The following is an 18,070-nucleotide window of genomic DNA, read 5'->3' on the forward strand; positions in this document are numbered from 1 at the left end:
AGAGCTGGAGAGGGGCTGGGGACAAGGGGACACAGGGAATGGCTCTCACTGCCAGAGGGCAGGGATGCACGGCGTGTATTCAGTGTTTGTATGCTGAATTTTCCTTTTTCTCCATGCTTTTGGACTTCATGTATACACTGGAGACTCCCACAAAAGGGAGGCAGACGTGTAAGGGAAATTATTCCCTATGCTGCTCTCTTTCTTCTCACTTTGTGGAGCTCTTGATATAAAAAACTTCCAATCGGACAGAATGTTTTCAGTTTTGGCTTTTGATATAAAAACTTCAAATCGGACAGAATGTTTTCAGTTTTGGCTCTTGATATAAAGAACTTCCAATCGGACAGAATGTTTTCAGTTTTGGCTTTTGATATAAAAAACTTCCAATCGGACAGAATGTTTTCAGTTTTGGCTTTTGATATAAAAACTTCCAATCGGACAGAATGTTTTCAGTTTTGGCTTTTGATATAAAAACTTCCAATCGGACAGAATGTTTTCAGTTTTGGCTTTTGCTTTGCTGCGTCACTAGGCTGAGTTGAGAAGGAAAATCCTTCAGAAAATCCAAGTTTTCCTTGAGGACAGCATTATAATTAATTAATGTAACAAAATCAGTGGTGGCAAACAATATCTGAGTTTGCAGGAGGTGACAGGAGCAGCACGGGGAGAATTCACTTTTCCTGCCTTGGAAATGAACATTTCATTGCTGTGTGCCTGAAAAGAGTGGGAGCATTGCTTGAATTATCCAAACAAATGAGCTTTGAATGGCTGACATGCAAATCTCCCCCCAGGAGGTGCAAGACTGGCACGGGGAAAGCAGGATTTTATGGGAGAATTTGCTTGTGGAGGTTATAAAGACCAGGTTAGCAAATCTTGGGCCAAAGAGGGGCTCTGGTACCTGGATTATTAGGGAATCATTTTCTTTCTCTATCTCAATAATAATATTTTCTTGTGGTTTTTTTTTTGTTTTTTCCTTGCAGCTTGGTTGGAGATTCAGATTAAATAGATTTTTCCTTTATTCTGTAAGGAATTCTTATTATGATTTGGGATTCCTTTAAAATGTGTGTCCCTGAATTGAAGCAGAACAGGGAATTTGTGCTCAGCTTCTTCTTAAATAATTCCTTAATAATTCATCCTAAACTGAGGCTCACTGGCAGTGGGATCTGGGATATCCCTGTGTTGTGGAAAAGGGGATTTATACCTGGAATTCAATCACAGCTAAAGTGAAAATATTATTTACCTTGGTAAATAATTTTATTTATAAACTTATAAATAAATTTATAAAGTTAATTATTATTTGAAGTATTTATAAATTTATTAATTTAATTATTATTTGTAAATATTTTTTCTGAGTTGTTGTGTATCAGCTGAATAATTTCATTTTTACAGGTTCAACATAGCAAAAATAATTTCCTTTCTTTTCTTTTTTTTTTTTAGCCTTCTGTTGAGTCTTCAAGCCCAGGTAAATATTTTTAATAATTTCCAAGGGTTTTGGCATCCCATGAGTGGAAAAACTTTCCAGGACTTCCTTCAGCTGGATTGTTGTTGCCTCTTGAGGTTTTATTTCTTTCAGAGAAATAATTAAGTGCTCCATAATTAAACCTTGGAGTCACTCCTCCCTGTCACACCCTCAGTGTGGGGCAAGGTTTGGAAAATGGAATTGAAATTGTCCAGGGAATAAAAGGGGGGAAACACGAGCAGGGCTGGGGTTAAAAATCAGGAGAAAAGAGAAAATGTGAGCAGGGCTGGGGTTAAAAATCAGGAGAAAAGAGAAAATGTGAGCAGGGCTGGGGTTAAAAATCAGGAGAAAAGAGAAAATGTGAGCAGGGCTGGGGTCAAAAATCAGGAGAAAAGAGAAAATGTGAGCAGGGCTGGGGTTAAAAATCAGGAGAAAAGAGAAAATGTGAGCAGGGCTGGGGTTAAAAATCAGGAGAAAAGAGAAAATGTGAGCAGGGCTGGGGTTAAAAATCAGGAGAAAAGAGAAGATGTGAGCAGGGCTGGGGTTAAAAATCAGGAATTCTGAGTGACATCTGCCAAAGCATTCCTCCCTCCATTGCTCTGTCATTGTCACCAAAAGGAACCAAGAACTGGCAAAAAAAGGGGTGGGGGAAAATAACTCAGAATAAAATCTGCAGAACTTGGTCAATGGAAACTTCGGAAAAGGCATTTTTGTATTGCAGCTGTAAAGGAGGAAGGTGCCCACGAGTAAAGGAGTTTTGATTTGATGAGTTTTGATTTGCTGAGCTTTTATTTGTGAGTTTTGGTTGAGTTTTGATTTGATAAATTTTTATGTGTTTTTATTTGTTTCTATTAGTTTTTATTTGTGAGTTAGTTGGTGAGTTTTTAGTTGGGAGTTTTTAGTTGGGAGTTTTTAGTTGGGAGTTTTTAGTTGGTGAGTTTTTAGTTGGTGAGTTTTTAGTGGTGAGTTTTTAGTTGGGAGTTTTTAGTGGGGAGTTTTTAGTTGGGAGTTTTTAGTTGGTGAGTTTTTAGTTGGTGAGTTTTTAGTGGTGAGTTTTTAGTTGGGAGTTTTTAGTGGGGAGTTTTTAGTTGGGAGTTTTTAGTTGGTGAGTTTTTAGTTGGTGAGTTTTTAGTTGGGAGTTTTTAGTTGGGAGTTTTTAGTGGGGAGTTTTTAGTTGGGAGTTTTTAGTTGGGAGTTTTTAGTTGGGAGTTTTTAGTTGGGAGTTTTTAGTTGGGAGTTTTTAGTGGTGAGTTTTTAGTTGGGAGTTTTTAGTTGGGAGTTTTTAGTTGGGAGTTTTTAGTGGTGAGTGTTTAGTTGGTGAGTTTTTAGTGGGGAGTTTTTAGTGGTGAGTGTTTAGTTGGTGAGTTTTTAGTTGGGAGTTTTTAGTTGGGAGTTTTTAGTTGGGAGTTTTTAGTTGGGAGTTTTTAGTTGGGGAGTTTTTAGTGGTGAGTTTTTAGTGGTGAGTTTTTAGTGGTGAGTTTTTAGTGGTGAGTTTTTAGTGGTGAGTTTTTAGTGGTGAGTTTTTAGTTGGGGAGTTTTTAGTGGTGAGTTTTTAGTGGTGAGTTTTTAGTGGTGAGTTTTTAGTGGTGAGTTTTTAGTGGTGAGTTTTTAGTGGTGAGTTTTTAGTGGTGAGTTTTTAGTGGTGAGTTTTTAGTGGTGAGTTTTTAGTTGGGGAGTTTTTAGTGGTGAGTTTTTAGTGGTGAGTTTTTAGTGGTGAGTTTTTAGTGGTGAGTTTTTAGTGGTGAGTTTTTAGTGGTGAGTTTTTAGTTGGGGAGTTTTTAGTTGGGGAGTTTTTAGTTGGGGAGTTTTTAGTTGGTGAGTTTTTAGTTGGTGAGTTTTTAGTTGGTGAGTTTTTAGTTGGTGAGTTTTTAGTTGGTGAGTTTTTACTGGTGAGTTTTTAGTTGGTGAGTTTTTACTGGTGAGTTTTTAGTTGCGAGGAGTTTTTAGTTGCGAGGAGTTTTTAGCTGAGAGTTTTGACTGTCTGTAGAGCTCGATGGAGGCAGGTTTGTGGTTATTCCATGCTCACAAATAGGATTTCCCAGGCGTGCAGTGCAGAAGGAGGTTGCCGTGCTTCCTGGCAGCATGCCCGCGCAGGGGAGCTGCCCTGGCCAGCAGGCAGGGGCAGGGCAGCAGTGGGAATCCTGCTGGCTGTGCTCTGAGCGCCCTGCAGGCACAGGGCCTGGCTGAGGGCTGCTGGGGCACAGTGCCGGGCTGTTTTGCAGGGGGCTCAGCAGCCTCCGATGACCATGAGTTCGACCCCTCCGCTGACATGCTGGTGCACGACTTCGACGATGAGCGCACCTTAGAGGAGGAGGAGATGATGGAAGGAGAGACGAACTTCAGGTCTGAAATTGAGGATCTTACCAGGGTAGGTGGCTGGAGGGCTCCCAAACCACACCCACCACACACGCAGGGATTGAAAAACCCCACCCTAAAGCTGTTAATAAATAAATAATAAAGAGGGGGGAAAAGCTGTATAAATCTACCAAGAATCGACAAAAATAAATGCTGCATAATGTGCTTGGTTAGTGGCTTTTTGCATCTATAGGATGTGAATTTTGATATAAATTAAAATATCATCTGACTAAACTTGTGTATTCCAGCTGCACCTGAGCAGGTTTTTATTTTAAAACAAAACCCTTCATCATTCACATTTCTTGTGCATTTTGATCCATCTGTCTGCTAGTGGAGCACTCAGGAATATCCTCATTTAAAGGAAGATGCAGAGGAAATGATGTCCAAACCCTATTTGAGCATGAATGATTATGCCAATAGCACTTTAAATTAATTTAGTGCATTTAATCGATATTTCCAGTGTAAATGCTAATTTCTTTCTGGTTCTGCTGTCACTTCCGTATTGTCTTCAATTATTTCTCAGGCGGGAATAATATTCTTAAATTACCAAGTGGGTTCATTAGAAATGCAAAGCAATTTAGATCCTGTCTGTGGCCTTGTTGGCCTCCAGAACAGATCATTAATGATTCACAGATGAATATTTGATGTACAAATCCTATTTAGCTTAAGTGATTCTGCCAATAGGACTTGAAATTCATTTACTCCAGTTAATCTATATTTCCAGTGGAAATGATCATTTTTTTTAATCTGCTAATTTCCAGGTTGATGCTAAATGGAAAACATAAAGATAAATAAATAGTTGGTGAATCTAAATGTGCTTCATGTAGATCAAATGAGGAGTGGAGCTCCACATCTCTCATGTGGGGTTTAAATTGAAAATTGGCTTTTTTCCCTTCATATTTCATGTAACTCGCTCACCACATTGCAACCCTTCAGTTTATCCCCTCACATCCCTTGGTTACCTCTGGCTGTGGGTAAATAATAAATAAATGTATTCATTTTTTCACCTTTTCCATTTTTGCAATACCCTGAAATGGTGAAGAAATCCCAATTTTTGTTTTCTCTTGGAGAGCTGCTGGGCCCTGGAGCTCCTGGAATTGCAGTGGACTATTTGAAGTTAAGAGGCTAAACCTGAGAAAAATATTATAAATACAAACCCCCTTTGCTGGGTAGCACAGGATCAGTGATATTCCTGTTCCATAATTCCCAAATACCTACAAATTCCAAGTTTTCATTTTTAATTCTCAGCTCTATGGGAGAGCAGTGCTTAAAGGCAGGATATTCCTTTCCAAAACGTCCTGGAGAACATTTGCATGATTCAAACATGATTCTTCTGCTGGCTCTGCTGCCAGGTTTAATTAAGAGCACAGGCCTTTCATGTTGTCTGTGTCAGTAAAATATTAATTCCCCATCAAGTGGCATGAGGGGGACCAGGGACTCAGCATTTAATTCCATGGTTTTTGTAGGACTGGCTCTAAAGCTTAACCAGAGAGTAGGGGAATAGGAGGTAGAATGGCTTAGTTCTTTGAAAAAATAAATAAAATAAAAAATAAAATAAAATAAAATAAAATAAAATAAAATAAAATAAATAAAATAAAATAAGAAGTGCTGATAACCCCTGTCACTCTTGTTTTTACAGAGCAAAACCAACTCCACTTTTGTCATTGGGATTATTGGGATGTTTCCAGAAATTGGATCAGTGCAGGCCCTTAGGATAGGAAGTTTAAGGTCAGCCAATAACTAAAAATATCTGATTATCAGCCAACGTGTGCATTAGATACTAAGAAAAAACTATTTAGAGCAAGCACACAACTGCAAATAGTAAACAAAGGATTTGATGCTTTGAGAGAGAATTTTTAAATGATCCTGAGAATTTCTGTTCTGAAAAATCTCACTTAGGGAGAGAGGCTGGACACTGAGGATTAAAAGGAATGAAGGAATTAATTAGCAGAGCCAGCAATGTTATTAATAGTATTTATTAATAAAATTTAATTAAAAGTATTTATTAATAGCATGTATTAGTAATTTTTGCTAATAAAGGTGAGAACTTGGGAGCCTTTGTTGTACTTGAGTTAATTTGAGAACTGACAGTACAAATTGAAATGTCTCCTCAGAGTGGACCAGCTTTTTCATGATTTTTAAATAAATTTTTTTAAGGTTTTAGCAGCTTTGTTTCCTGCTGGGGATGGGTTTGGAACCAAGCAGCTTCAAATAAATGAGAAATAAAAATTCCCGTTGTCCTTCCCTGGGTATCAGGGATCCCTCACCCATCCAAACCCTCAGAGAAGTGGGAGGTCAGGGACACTGAGGGGAGCATTTTGGGTGGAGTTTTATCTTCCAGAACTGTGGAACTCTGTCCCTGTTGTGTCACTTGATGGGGAATTAATATTTTACTGACACAGACAACATGAGATTGGAGTTGTCCCTGGAGCACAGCTTCCCCTGAAAGATGGAATTCCGTGTTCCAGCCGGGAGCTGTGATTGAGCTGAGGTCTGGGAGTCCCTCAGGAACTGCTGACACACATTTCACCCAGCTTCCCACCAATTTGTACTGAAAACTGCAATTTCCAGCTGGTTTTGGGCAGTGCAGGGAATACCAATCAATATTCCAATATTTCTAATAAATATTCCAATATTTCCAATCAATATTCCAATATTTCCAATCAATATTCCAATATTTGCTCTGGGTGCTGAAGGTGTTTGATAAAACCAAACCCTTTTAATGAGCTGCATGGCCCCTTGGACATCCTGCTGGGGTGGGAGGGCTGCAGCAAATAAATCAAGGACTGGGAAATAATTTATCCCGCAGAAAAAAACCCCATATTTTCCTTAAGAGCCCAAACTTCCAATTTTGCCAATCCATCCCTTTTGGGATGGCTGTTCTTGGTGTGCCACTGATCCCTGTGGTTTGTGGGGAAGTGCTCACCTTGATGCTGTGGAAGAATTCCTGTGGAATTATTCCTATTAAATCCCAGGTTTTTTTGGGATTTGCCCAGGAAAGTGACATGCTCATCCAGGACATCCTGCTGGGTCCATGGAAATAAATCAAGGACTGGGAAATAAATTATCCAGCAGAAAAAAAAAACCCCACACTTTTCTCAGGAGCCCAAACTTCCAATTTTGCCAGTCCACAGTGACCATTCTTGGTGTGGGTGCCCTGGTCCCTGTGCTGTGGTGGGAACCGTGGTGCTGTGGAGGAATTCCTGTGGGACATCCCTGTTCATTCCCAGGTTTTGTTGGGATTTGCCCAGCAAAGTGGCATGCCCATCCAGGAGTTCTGCTGGAAATAAATTAAGGATTGGGAAAGAAATTATCCCCACATTTGTCTTAAGAGCCCAAACCTGCTGTTTTATGAATCCATCCCTTTTGGGATGGCCGTTCTTGGTGTGGGTGCCAGATCCCTGGGCTGTGGTGAGAGCCGTGGTGCTGTGGGTGAATTCCTGTGGGACATCCCTGTTAATTCCCAGTTTTTGTTGGGATTTGCCCAGGAGAGTGACATGCCCATCCAGGAGCTGCTGAGCCGCTACGGCTACGATGGCACCGTGCCCCTGCAGGAGGAGGAGGAGGAGGAGGAGGAAGAAGAGGAGGAGGAGGAGGGAGAAGATGATGATGATGTCGATAACGATGACAACAGCGGCTGCAGTGGGGAAAACAAGGTAAATGTGTGCTCATTTGCATATGTAAATTCATTATTTGCATACCTGCACTACTCAGTGTCTCAGGTCGTGGCAGAGCTAATTTGTAATAGAGTTGATTTCATAAACCTTGCTTTACTAATAAGGTTTATTCTTAATCACCCATCTGTATTTCTGTTAATTGCTCTTAATTCCCTCTGTCTCATCCCAGACAGAGGCAATTGAAAATCCCTGGATGCAGCATCATGTGAGGGATGGGAATTGTCCTTCAGAACCTCAGCACTGAGATTTTAAATGCCTGTAGACACCTTTAGAGATCCAGCTGAGCACTTACTTGGAGTAGAAAAGCTGATTATTGAAGCTGCACAAGCCTGGAGCTGGATTAAATGTGCCTCTGGCTCTTGGAAATCCTGCAAGTTTTCCAGCTTGAGCCTTTTAAATTGTGTTTTTCCAGCCTGCTTGTACTTGAATTAACTGAACCTAATGCTTCGAGTATCTTTGCCAAATGTTTAGTTTTGAGCTTAGCATCTTCAAATACCTTTTCTGTGTTCTCTTCAAATATTGTTCTGATTTTAAAAAAGAGATTTTTCTACTTGGAATGTAGAGTCCTGTCATGGGCAGAGCTGCTGCATCCTGAATTCCATTAAGATACCCCTTGGAACTGTCAGTGACACACAAGCTGAGGCATTAGAGGAGGGTTCATTCCCCAATGTGGCTTTGAAAGAGATCCACTCTGGGCTTTTGGTACTTTACCTGTTTGAGAATCCCTGGAATGGCACCCAGGCTGAGGAATGGCACATCTGAGGCAGGAACTGGACTTGCTGGGGTTTACAAGCTGCCTTGACAGGTCTGGAGATTGTTCTTTGTGGGGGTTGAGCAGTTCAAAAGGGAGATCCAGAGTGAGATTGGATCAGGAAAGGTTCAGGGGAGGGGGAGAAGCTTATGTAACATGGAGGCTGCAGGGAGAATGCTTTCAGGGAAAATTCTTTCAGGAGAATTTCCTCGTGGAAAGGGTGGTCAGGCTTTGGAAGGAGCTGGAGTGTCCAGGGAGCCCCTGGATGTGACACTCTGGGCTGGTGACAAGGTGGGGATGGGTCCCAGCTTGGGCTGGATGATCCTGGAGGGCTTCTCCAACCTCAGTAATCCTGTGCAGAGCCAAACCAAAGCCCACATGTTCATTTGCTTGAGCGTGGTGCTGCTCCTGAAGTGTCACTTCCTCCTGTGCCCACTGCTCAGTCCCCTCCTGGCACAAATGCCATCCCTGCTGTCCTCAGGGCTCGCTGCACTGGCCCAGTTCACACCATTCAGCCCTGCCCTGGGAGCAAGGACCCCCCAGTCCATCCCAGTTCACACCATTCAGCCCTGCCCTGGGAGCAAGGACCCCCCAGTCCATCCCAGTTCACACCAGTTCAGCCCTGCCCTGGGAGCAAGGACCCCCCAGTCCATCCCAGTTCAGCCCAGCCCAGCCCTGGGCTCAGCCCCAGTCCATCCCAGCTAGGTTTTAGGGACCTGGGCTGTGCTGGGCTCTGAGCTCAGGGTGCTGCAGGCTGTGGGGGTGGGATTACAGTGGGATTGCTGTGTGGGATCACTGTGGGATCGCTGGGATCACTGTGGGATCACTGGGATTGCTGTGGGATCACTGGGATCGCTGTGGGATCACTGGGATCGCTGTGGGATCGCTGTGGGATCACAGTGGGATCACTGTGGGATCACAGTGGGATCGCTGTGGGGTCACTGGGATCCCTGTGGGATCCCTGAGCTCTGCAGCTCCCGCTCAGCTCAGCCCGTTCTGCTGGCTGCCCCGGCTGTTGCTATTTCTGATCGGCTCTGAGCTGCACATGTGACCCTGCTGTGCTGGGTGCACAGCCTGTGTGCTGTGCTGGGTGCACAGCCTGTGTGCTGGGCTGGGTGCACAGCCTGTGTGCTGTGCTGGGTGCACAGCCTGTGTGCTGTGCTGGGTGCACAGCCTGTGTGCTGGGCTGGGGTGCACAGCCTGTGTGCTGGGCTGGGTGCACAGCCTGTGTGCTGGGCTGGGTGCACAGCCTGTGTGCTGTGCTGGGTGCACAGCCTGTGTGCTGTGCTGGGGTGCACAGCCTGTGTGCTGGGCTGGGGTGCACAGCCTGTGTGCTGTGCTGGGTGCACAGCCTGTGTGCTGTGCTGGGTGCACAGCCTGTGTGCTGTGCTGGGTGCACAGCCTGTGTGCTGTGCTGGGGTGCACAGCCTGTGTGCTGTGCTGGGGTGCACAGCCTGTGTGCTGTGCTGGGTGCACAGCCTGTGTGCTGGGCTGGGTGCACAGCCTGTGTGCTGGGCTGGGGTGCACAGCCTGTGTGCTGTGCTGGGTGCACAGCCTGTGTGCTGTGCTGGGTGCACAGCCTGTGTGCTGGGCTGGGGTGCACAGCCTGTGTGCTGGGCTGGGTGCACAGCCTGTGTGCTGGGCTGGGTGCACAGCCTGTGTGCTGGGCTGGGGTGCACAGCCTGTGTGCTGTGCTGGGTGCACAGCCTGTGTGCTGGGCTGGGTGCACAGCCTGTGTGCTGGGCTGGGGTGCACAGCCTGTGTGCTGTGCTGGGTGCACAGCCTGTGTGCTGTGCTGGGGTGCACAGCCTGTGTGCTGTGCTGGGTGCACAGCCTGTGTGCTGGGCTGGGGTGCACAGCCTGTGTGCTGGGCCTGATGCTGCAGACAGCCCCGTGTGTCCAGCAGAAAGCACCAAGAGTACAGACAGCAGCCTTGGGAGCACCAAATAGCCATTTAAACAATATTTCTAATTGTCATTTTCCCTGCTTGTAATAATTCCCGTGGTTGTGGTGGTTTGTGCACAAATAAAGGAGTTTATTCAGATTTTTGGCCCAATGTTCTGAGCCAGCCCTGCTGTTCCTGTGGGGTTGAACCACTCAGTTCACATGGATTTTTATGGCAGGTGCCATTTCCATCTCAATCCTTCCCCTTTTTATTGAAAATTCCTAAGAAAGACCTTTAAAGACCAAAGTAAAATTTCATTGAAAGGAAATTCAATAAAAACCATGAGGATTAAAAAAAGCAAAGATTCAGATTTCATTTGGGTCCATATTTCTGATTTGTTACAGTCTGGCTGTTCATTGATCTGCTTAAAAACAACCTCAGAGTATGTTCACACATTAAAATGTTACTAATACAGGAATTTCTTCTAATACAGGAATTTATTCCTATTTTTGGCCTTGACTCAATGTTCTGAGCCAACTCTGCTGTTCCTGTGGGGTTGAACCACTCAATTTGTATGGAAGGTGCCATTTCCATCTAAATCCTTCCCCTTTTTATTGAAAATTCCTAAGAAAGGATTTTAAAGACCAAAGTAAAATTTCATTGAAATGAAATTCAATAAAAACCATGAGAATTTTAAAAAAGCAAATATTTACATTTTATCTACTTAAAAAACAAGCTCAAAATGTGTTCACACATTAAAAATTTACATTTTTGGTGGCTCCAGCCAGGACAAGCCACAAACAAAGAGATTTGGTGTTAACCTGTTGATAAAACATTGCCAAAAGCAGATTTTTCACTGCCAGGGATAGCTGAGGTGCTGCTGGTTTTTTCCCTAATTGACTTTTATTTTCTTTTGTGGCAGGAGGAGACCATCAAGGACTCCTCAGGGCAGGAAGATGAGACCCAGTCCTCCAACGATGACCCAGCCCCATCTGTTGCTTCTCAAGACCCCCAGGAGATCATTCGCCCTCGGCGCTGTAAATATTTTGATACCAGTAAGTCCAGCCCCAAAATCCCAGTGTTGTGTGCCAGAAATGCATTTTGAGCCCTAAAAATATTGAGTTTTCCTCTTCATGGCCCTGCTGTTGATGAGAATCCTGCTCAAAACAAAGAAGGAAAGTCCTGGTTTTAGCTGAGGGCTGAAGCTGCTCTGCTGGCTCTGTGGAAGGACAGGAGATCATCTCTGATTTTACAAGAAAGATTTGGGGGGAAATTGAATAATTGGAATTGAAATTTGACATCTTACAGGTTAAAATTAATTGGTGTGCTCTGGTTATTTGCCAAAGCCTGGGCTCTGTCCTCATCCAGAGGAGCTCAGAGTCCACCTGAAGGGAAGAAACAACTGAAATTTCCTGCAAGTAGAACACAGATTTCCTCAGAAATAGAAAAGCAATAAAATCAGAAAGGCCAAGAACTGTTAACTCTGAAAGAGTGGAAGGTGGGGCTCACAAACAAGAAAATCTGCTTCAAGAATTCCAGTTTTGATTCTGTTGCCAGCACTGAACTGATCATTTTCACTCTTATTTTGTTTACAAATGGATTTTGCATCCCCTGAACTCTGATTTCCCTGGAATCTCCCCTGATGGGATCTGACCCTTTTGGTATGATTGAGACAGCAGATATTTTATCTTTCTTCAATAAAAGTGGCTGGTGCTATTTGAATTCCTTCTGTTCTGTGAACAAATAAAAGGTTCCTCTTACACTATATCTTACACTTGATAATTACTGTAGAAATGCAGTTATTAATTTGTGGTTTATTTAAATCCAAAATTGCCAAGGACCTTTAGATTTAAATGAGCAATTGCCAAGTGTGTAGCTGTGCAGAGGATTGCAAACGTCTTCAATAAATTCCTATTTTTAAGCACAGAATTAACTTAATTCAAGTGTATTGCATTAGGTTTGAGGGTTTGTACAGCTTTCAGCTGTGTATAACATGTCATTTAATGTATAAATAACTTTAATGCTGCTGTATCACATCCTGTACAGAAAGCAGCACCTTGGGAAAGGCAACTGGCCTGTACCATAAAGAGCTTAACAGCCCTGCCAGTCCTTATCCCAAATAATCCCCTGGGAGTGCTGCTGGCCATCCCAGGCTCCTAAATCCCAGGAGGAAACACTCCCAGATTTCTCCCACCTTCTGCTGAGATCTACCTGAAATTCCCTGGAAAAAGGGTTGAAACCCACAAAAACATTCCCACAAATTTAGAATAAACTTGGATGGGGATCCTTCAAAGCTGAGGGAAAAGAATTTTGATTTTGGTACCAAAATTTAGGGTTGTTTTTATTTATCTCTCAATTTCTCAGAGCCTGACGTGTATCTCAATCCAGATGTGGGTGGGTCATTTCTTAATCTTGTCACTGCTGAGCCAGGAGTGTTGTCCCCAGAAGTGTCCCTGAGATAAGGAGGGAGGGAGGGAGCAGGGCTGGGCTGCTGGGCTCTGCCAGCCCTGCTCCTCTGGGCTCAAATGGCTGCAAAATTCCTTGCAGATAGTGAAATAGAGGAGGAATCTGAAGAAGATGAAGATTATATTCCCTCAGAAGACTGGAAAAAGGTAAATATGCAGCCCACATTTCATGAATAATTAATTAACCTGTTACTGGGTAACTCTGAGCTCTGTGGAGCACCTAAATCCTCTGCAATTTTCCCCCATAAATAGAAGAGGTTTGGTAATGAGGAGTCTTTAAATCCTCCCCAAACAGTCAAAAATCCATTTTCTTATAGTTGTCTTCAATTTTGAACTGTTAATTGCATTTTTAAACAATAAAAGTTTCAAGAGGGGAGGAAAAAAAGATGTGGTCATGCTCCTGTTTGCTAACAAAAAATCTCAAGGTGGCTTCACTTCTTCTTTTTATTCCAATCAGGAAATCATGGTGGGCTCTATGTTCCAAGCTGAAATTCCAGCTGGCACCTGCAAATACAAAGAGAATGAAAAAGGTGAGATTTGACCATTTATTGCTGCTTGGGATTAATGTCTGATCAGGAGAAAGAAAAGACTGGATTGATGTCATGTGTCTTAATAAATGAGTGACAATTAGAGCCACCATCATCAAATTAGAGCTCATCCTGTGCTTCAGCAGAGCTGGAGGAAGAGGAAAAGAAGGATTTTATTCTTGGCCTGGTGCCTTTTGGACCCCTGGATTCTGATTTAGTGATCCACACAAGCTGCAACCTCTTCACTTATGGATTTCTTTATGTGAAATGAAGCAGCTAATGGAGAAATTGTACTGCTGGAGCTGGATTAGCACATTAAAAAGGGCAGAATGGTACCAGCAGCTTTGGTTTGCACATTTTGTACCTCTTCAGCCAGGAAGAAGTTCTGCTTTTGTGGATTTTTTTTTCCCCCTCATCCCAAGCAGAGGCTTTGGCTGGATGCTGTCAGGAAAGGCAGATCCAGTTTGAACCAGCTGGGAGCAGAAAAAGGAAATTTTCCTGCTCAATCAGCCCGTTCCTGAGGATTTGCTCACACTGCAGGTCAATGAGAATGGATTTCTTTGTAGTTTTGGAGAATTCAGTTTGAAATAACCACCACCAAGCCTGGAGCCCTCCTAGAGCCCAAGTTCCTGCTCAGTTATCTCAGTCCCCAGGGAGGTGGTGGGTTGGATTGCCCTGGATCCCTGGGGTTCCCAGGGCTTGGAGCACCCTGGGACAGTGGCACTCCCTCCTCCAGGGGAATCCATGGAATTGGATGGTTTTAAGGTCCCTTCCAACCCAAACCATTCCAGGATTCTCTGAGGGTTCCTAGAACTCTTTTTTTCCTTGAATGAGCAGCCAAACATCAGCTGAGTTGGAACCTCTGGAACAAAAACCCAGAAAACTCCTGGGAGCTGTTCCCAAAGCGTGTCCTGGGTGAAACGAAGCTGCTTTCTTTGCAAGACATTTAATGATTTCTTTACCACTTTGGGGACATTTTTTGTATTTATTTCTATTATAAAATACTTTTTTCCAAGTAGAGATTGATCTCTGAACCCCCTGAGCTCCCCCCACCTCTTTGGGGGTTTTATTTGTATTTATTTCCATGATAAAGTACTTTCTCCAAGTAGAGATTGATCTCTGAACCCCCTGAGCTCCCCCCACGCCTCTTTGGGGGTTTTATTTGTACTTATTTCCATGATAAAATGCTTTTTTCCATGCAGAGATTGATCTCTGAAGCCCCTGAGCTCCCCCCACATCTCCCTCCCTGTGCTGGCCATGCTTTCCCAGGCATTCCTCTTGGAATCAGTGCTCAGATTCCTTCCTTGCTGCTCTTCCTCAGGTTGTTGGAGCCCACAGACAAGGTCTGGATATTTTTCCTACTTTAATAGCCAGAATTTCACTTTATTTTGCTACAATCCAAAGCTTGGCTCTTCCAAAACAAAACTCTTCCAAAATAATCAGGGGATATCTCACTTGGCCCACAATTCTCCATTAAATTCAGTTTACTGTGGCTTCCCTGCCCTCCAACTCCTGTGAAAGCTCTGGAAAAGATGGAGATTAAAATTGTGGAATTGCAGGATGAGTTCTATAATCCAGAACCCAGATCATGCCAGGGATTTGAAGGCAAAGCCCAAAACCCAGGTCAGTTGGATCTCTGCATCCCTGATTTCCAGATCAATGCTGCTCCCATGATCTCCCAAGGTTGATCAGAGACAATAATTACCTTTCTAATGATTTCATTTCACTATCATGATTTCATTTTCTTGTGCTCTCCCTGGGGTTTATGCAGTGTATGAAAACGATGACCAGCTGCTCTGGAACCCTGACTTTTTACCAGAGGACAAAGTGATAGAGTTCCTCAACGAAGCCTCGAGGCGCACGGGAGAGGAGAAGGGCCTGGATGCAATTCCTGAGGGCTCCCACATCAAAGACAACGAGCAGGTACAAAACAACAGCCACAATATGCAGTTTATGTTCTGGAATTAATCATCTTGTTATTTCACTTGACTCCCAAGAGGTCAAATGGGGTTTGAAACAGTTTTATTGTTCCTTGTGGAGATAGAAATTTGATGAGGATTTTACCTCTCAGAGAATATTAAACTGTTAACTTGGGCTTAATGTTGCTTTATATAAAATAAATATATCATAGAAAATATATAAAATCTTTATATAGATATATATATATAAATCTGTATGGATTAATTCTCTCAGGTACAGAATTTTTCAATGATGAAATTCTCTGTGAATACCCACTTAATTTTTTTATTCATACCCAAAAAAACCCCACACATTAATTTTACAAATGTGTGTAGTGGATGAAAAAGCTTCAGAAAACCCCTCCATCAATTTTACAGATGTGTGTAGTGGAGGAAAAAGCTTCAAAAAAACCCTCCATCAATTTTACGAATGTGTGTAGTGGTGGAAGAAGTTGCAGTGCTCTGCTTGGGTATTTTCTTGGTTCTGTAAATAGGGATTTGGAAATGTAAACACCGTAAATACATCTGAAATGACAGTGTGCTGATCCCAAGGGTTTATTTCTGATCTGAAGGGGGTCAGGGATGTTGTGGGTGTGTGCTGGGCACAGGGCTGTGCCTGCCCTGCAGTGGTGGTGTGCCTGTCCCTCCCGCAGGCCCTGTACGAGCTGGTGAAGTGCAGCTTCGACACGGAGGAGTCCCTGCGGAGGCTGAGGTTCAACGTCAAGGCAGCCAGAGGTGAGCTCCCTGACAGCAGTGTCCATCCCAGTTCCCACTGCACTCCCCCCAGGTGAGCTCCCTGACAGCAGTGTCCATCCCAGTTCCCACTGCACTCCCACCAGTGAGCTCCCTGACAGCAGCTCCATCCCAGTTCCCACTGCACTCCCACCAGTGAGCTCCCTGACAGCAGTGTCCATCCCAGTTCCCACTGCACTCCCCCCAGGTGAGCTCCCTGACAGCAGTGTCCATCCCAGTTCCCACTGCACTCCCACCAGTGAGCTCCCTGACAGCAGTGTCCATCCCAGTTCCCACTGCACTCCCACCAGTGAGCTCCCTGACAGCAGTGTCCATCCCAGTTCCCACTGCACTCCCACCAGTGAGCTCCCTGACAGCAGTGTCCATCCCAGTTCCCACTGCACTCCCCCCAGGTGAGCTCCCTGACAGCAGTGTCCATCCCAGTTCCCACTGCACTCCCCCCAGGTGAGCTCCCTGACAGCAGTGTCCATCCCAGTTCCCACTGCACTCCCCCCAGGTGAGCTCCCTGACAGCAGCTCCATCCCAGTTCCCACTGCACTCCCCCCAGGTGAGCTCCCTGACAGCAGTGTCCATCCCAGTTCCCACTGCACTCCCCCCAGGTGAGCTCCCTGACAGCAGCTCCATCCCAGTTCCCACTGCACTCCCACCAGGTGAGCTCCCTGACAGCAGTGTCCATCCCAGTTCCCACTGCACTCCCTCCAGGTGAGCTCCCTGACAGCAGTGTCCATCCCAGTTCCCACTGCACTCCCCCCAGGTGAGCTCCCTGACAGCCGTGTCCATCCCAGTTCCCACTGCACTCCCTCCAGGTGAGCTCCCTGACAGCAGTGTCCATCCCAGTTCCCACTGCACTCCCCCCAGGTGAGCTCCCTGACAGCAGTGTCCATCCCAGTTCCCACTGCACTCCCCCCAGGTGAGCTCCCTGACAGCAGTGTCCATCCCAGTTCCCACTGCACTCCCTCCAGGTGAGCTCCCTGACAGCAGTGTCCATCCCAGTTCCCACTGCACTCCCACCAGGGGAGCTCCCTGACAGCAGTGTCCATCCCAGTTCCCACTGCACTCCCCCCAGGTGAGCTCCCTGACAGCAGTGTCCATCCCAGTTCCCACTGCACTCCCACCAGGGGAGCTCCCTGACAGCAGTGTCCATCCCAGTTCCCACTGCACTCCCCCCAGGTGAGCTCCCTGACAGCAGTGTCCATCCCAGTTCCCACTGCACTCCCCCCAGGTGAGCTCCCTGACAGCAGCTCCATCCCAGTTCCCACTGCACTCCCTCCAGGTGAGCTCCCTGACAGCAGCTCCATCCCAGTTCCCACTGCACTCCCACCAGTGAGCTCCCTGACAGCAGTGTCCATCCCAGTTCCCACTGCACTCCCACCAGTGAGCTCCCTGACAGCAGTGTCCATCCCAGTTCCCACTGCACTCCCCCCAGGTGAGCTCCCTGACAGCAGTGTCCATCCCAGTTCCCACTGCACTCCCCCCAGGTGAGCTCCCTGACAGCAGTGTCCATCCCAGTTCCCACTGCACTCCCACCAGGTGAGCTCCCTGACAGCAGTGTCCATCCCAGTTCCCACTGCACTCCCACCAGGGGAGCTCCCTGACAGCAGTGTCCATCCCAGTTCCCACTGCACTCCCCCCAGGTGAGCTCCCTGACAGCAGTGTCCATCCCAGTTCCCACTGCACTCCCACCAGTGAGCTCCCTGACAGCAGTGTCCATCCCAGTTCCCACTGCACTCCCACCAGGTGAGCTCCCTGACAGCAGCTCCATCCCAGTTCCCACTGCACTCCCACCAGTGAGCTCCCTGACAGCAGTGTCCATCCCAGTTCCCACTGCACTCCCCCCAGGTGAGCTCCCTGACAGCAGTGTCCATCCCAGTTCCCACTGCACTCCCCCCAGGTGAGCTCCCTGACAGCAGTGTCCATCCCAGTTCCCACTGCACTCCCCCCAGGTGAGGTACCTGACAGCAGTGTCCATCCCAGTTCCCATTGCACTCCCACCAGTGAGCTCCCTGACAGCAGTGTCCATCCCAGTTCCCACTGCACTCCCCCCAGGTGAGCTCCCTGACAGCAGTGTCCATCCCAGTTCCCACTGCACTCCCCCCAGGTGAGCTCCCTGACAGCAGTGTCCATCCCCGTTCCCACTGCACTCCCCCCAGGTGAGCTCCCTGACAGCAGTGTCCATCCCAGTTCCCACTGCACTCCCCCCAGGTGAGCTCCCTGACAGCAGTGTCCATCCCAGTTCCCACTGCACT

General features: G+C 45.7%; 1 protein-coding gene across 1 annotated transcript in view; it reads left to right on the plus strand.

Annotated features, from left to right (window-relative positions):
• Window positions 1-18,070, plus strand: part of MIER1 (MIER1 transcriptional regulator) — a 40,424-nt gene that overhangs the window by 9,801 nt on the left and 12,553 nt on the right. Inside the window, 8 exon segments of the mRNA XM_064429169.1 lie at window positions 1,432-1,456; window positions 3,676-3,821; window positions 7,297-7,464; window positions 11,044-11,176; window positions 12,669-12,733; window positions 13,044-13,116; window positions 14,885-15,036; window positions 15,725-15,806. Coding sequence (XP_064285239.1) covers window positions 1,432-1,456; window positions 3,676-3,821; window positions 7,297-7,464; window positions 11,044-11,176; window positions 12,669-12,733; window positions 13,044-13,116; window positions 14,885-15,036; window positions 15,725-15,806 — 844 coding nt within the window.

This window comes from Passer domesticus, chromosome 7 (genome assembly GCF_036417665.1).
Source record: "Passer domesticus isolate bPasDom1 chromosome 7, bPasDom1.hap1, whole genome shotgun sequence".
NCBI classification, from domain to species: domain Eukaryota; kingdom Metazoa; phylum Chordata; class Aves; order Passeriformes; family Passeridae; genus Passer; species Passer domesticus.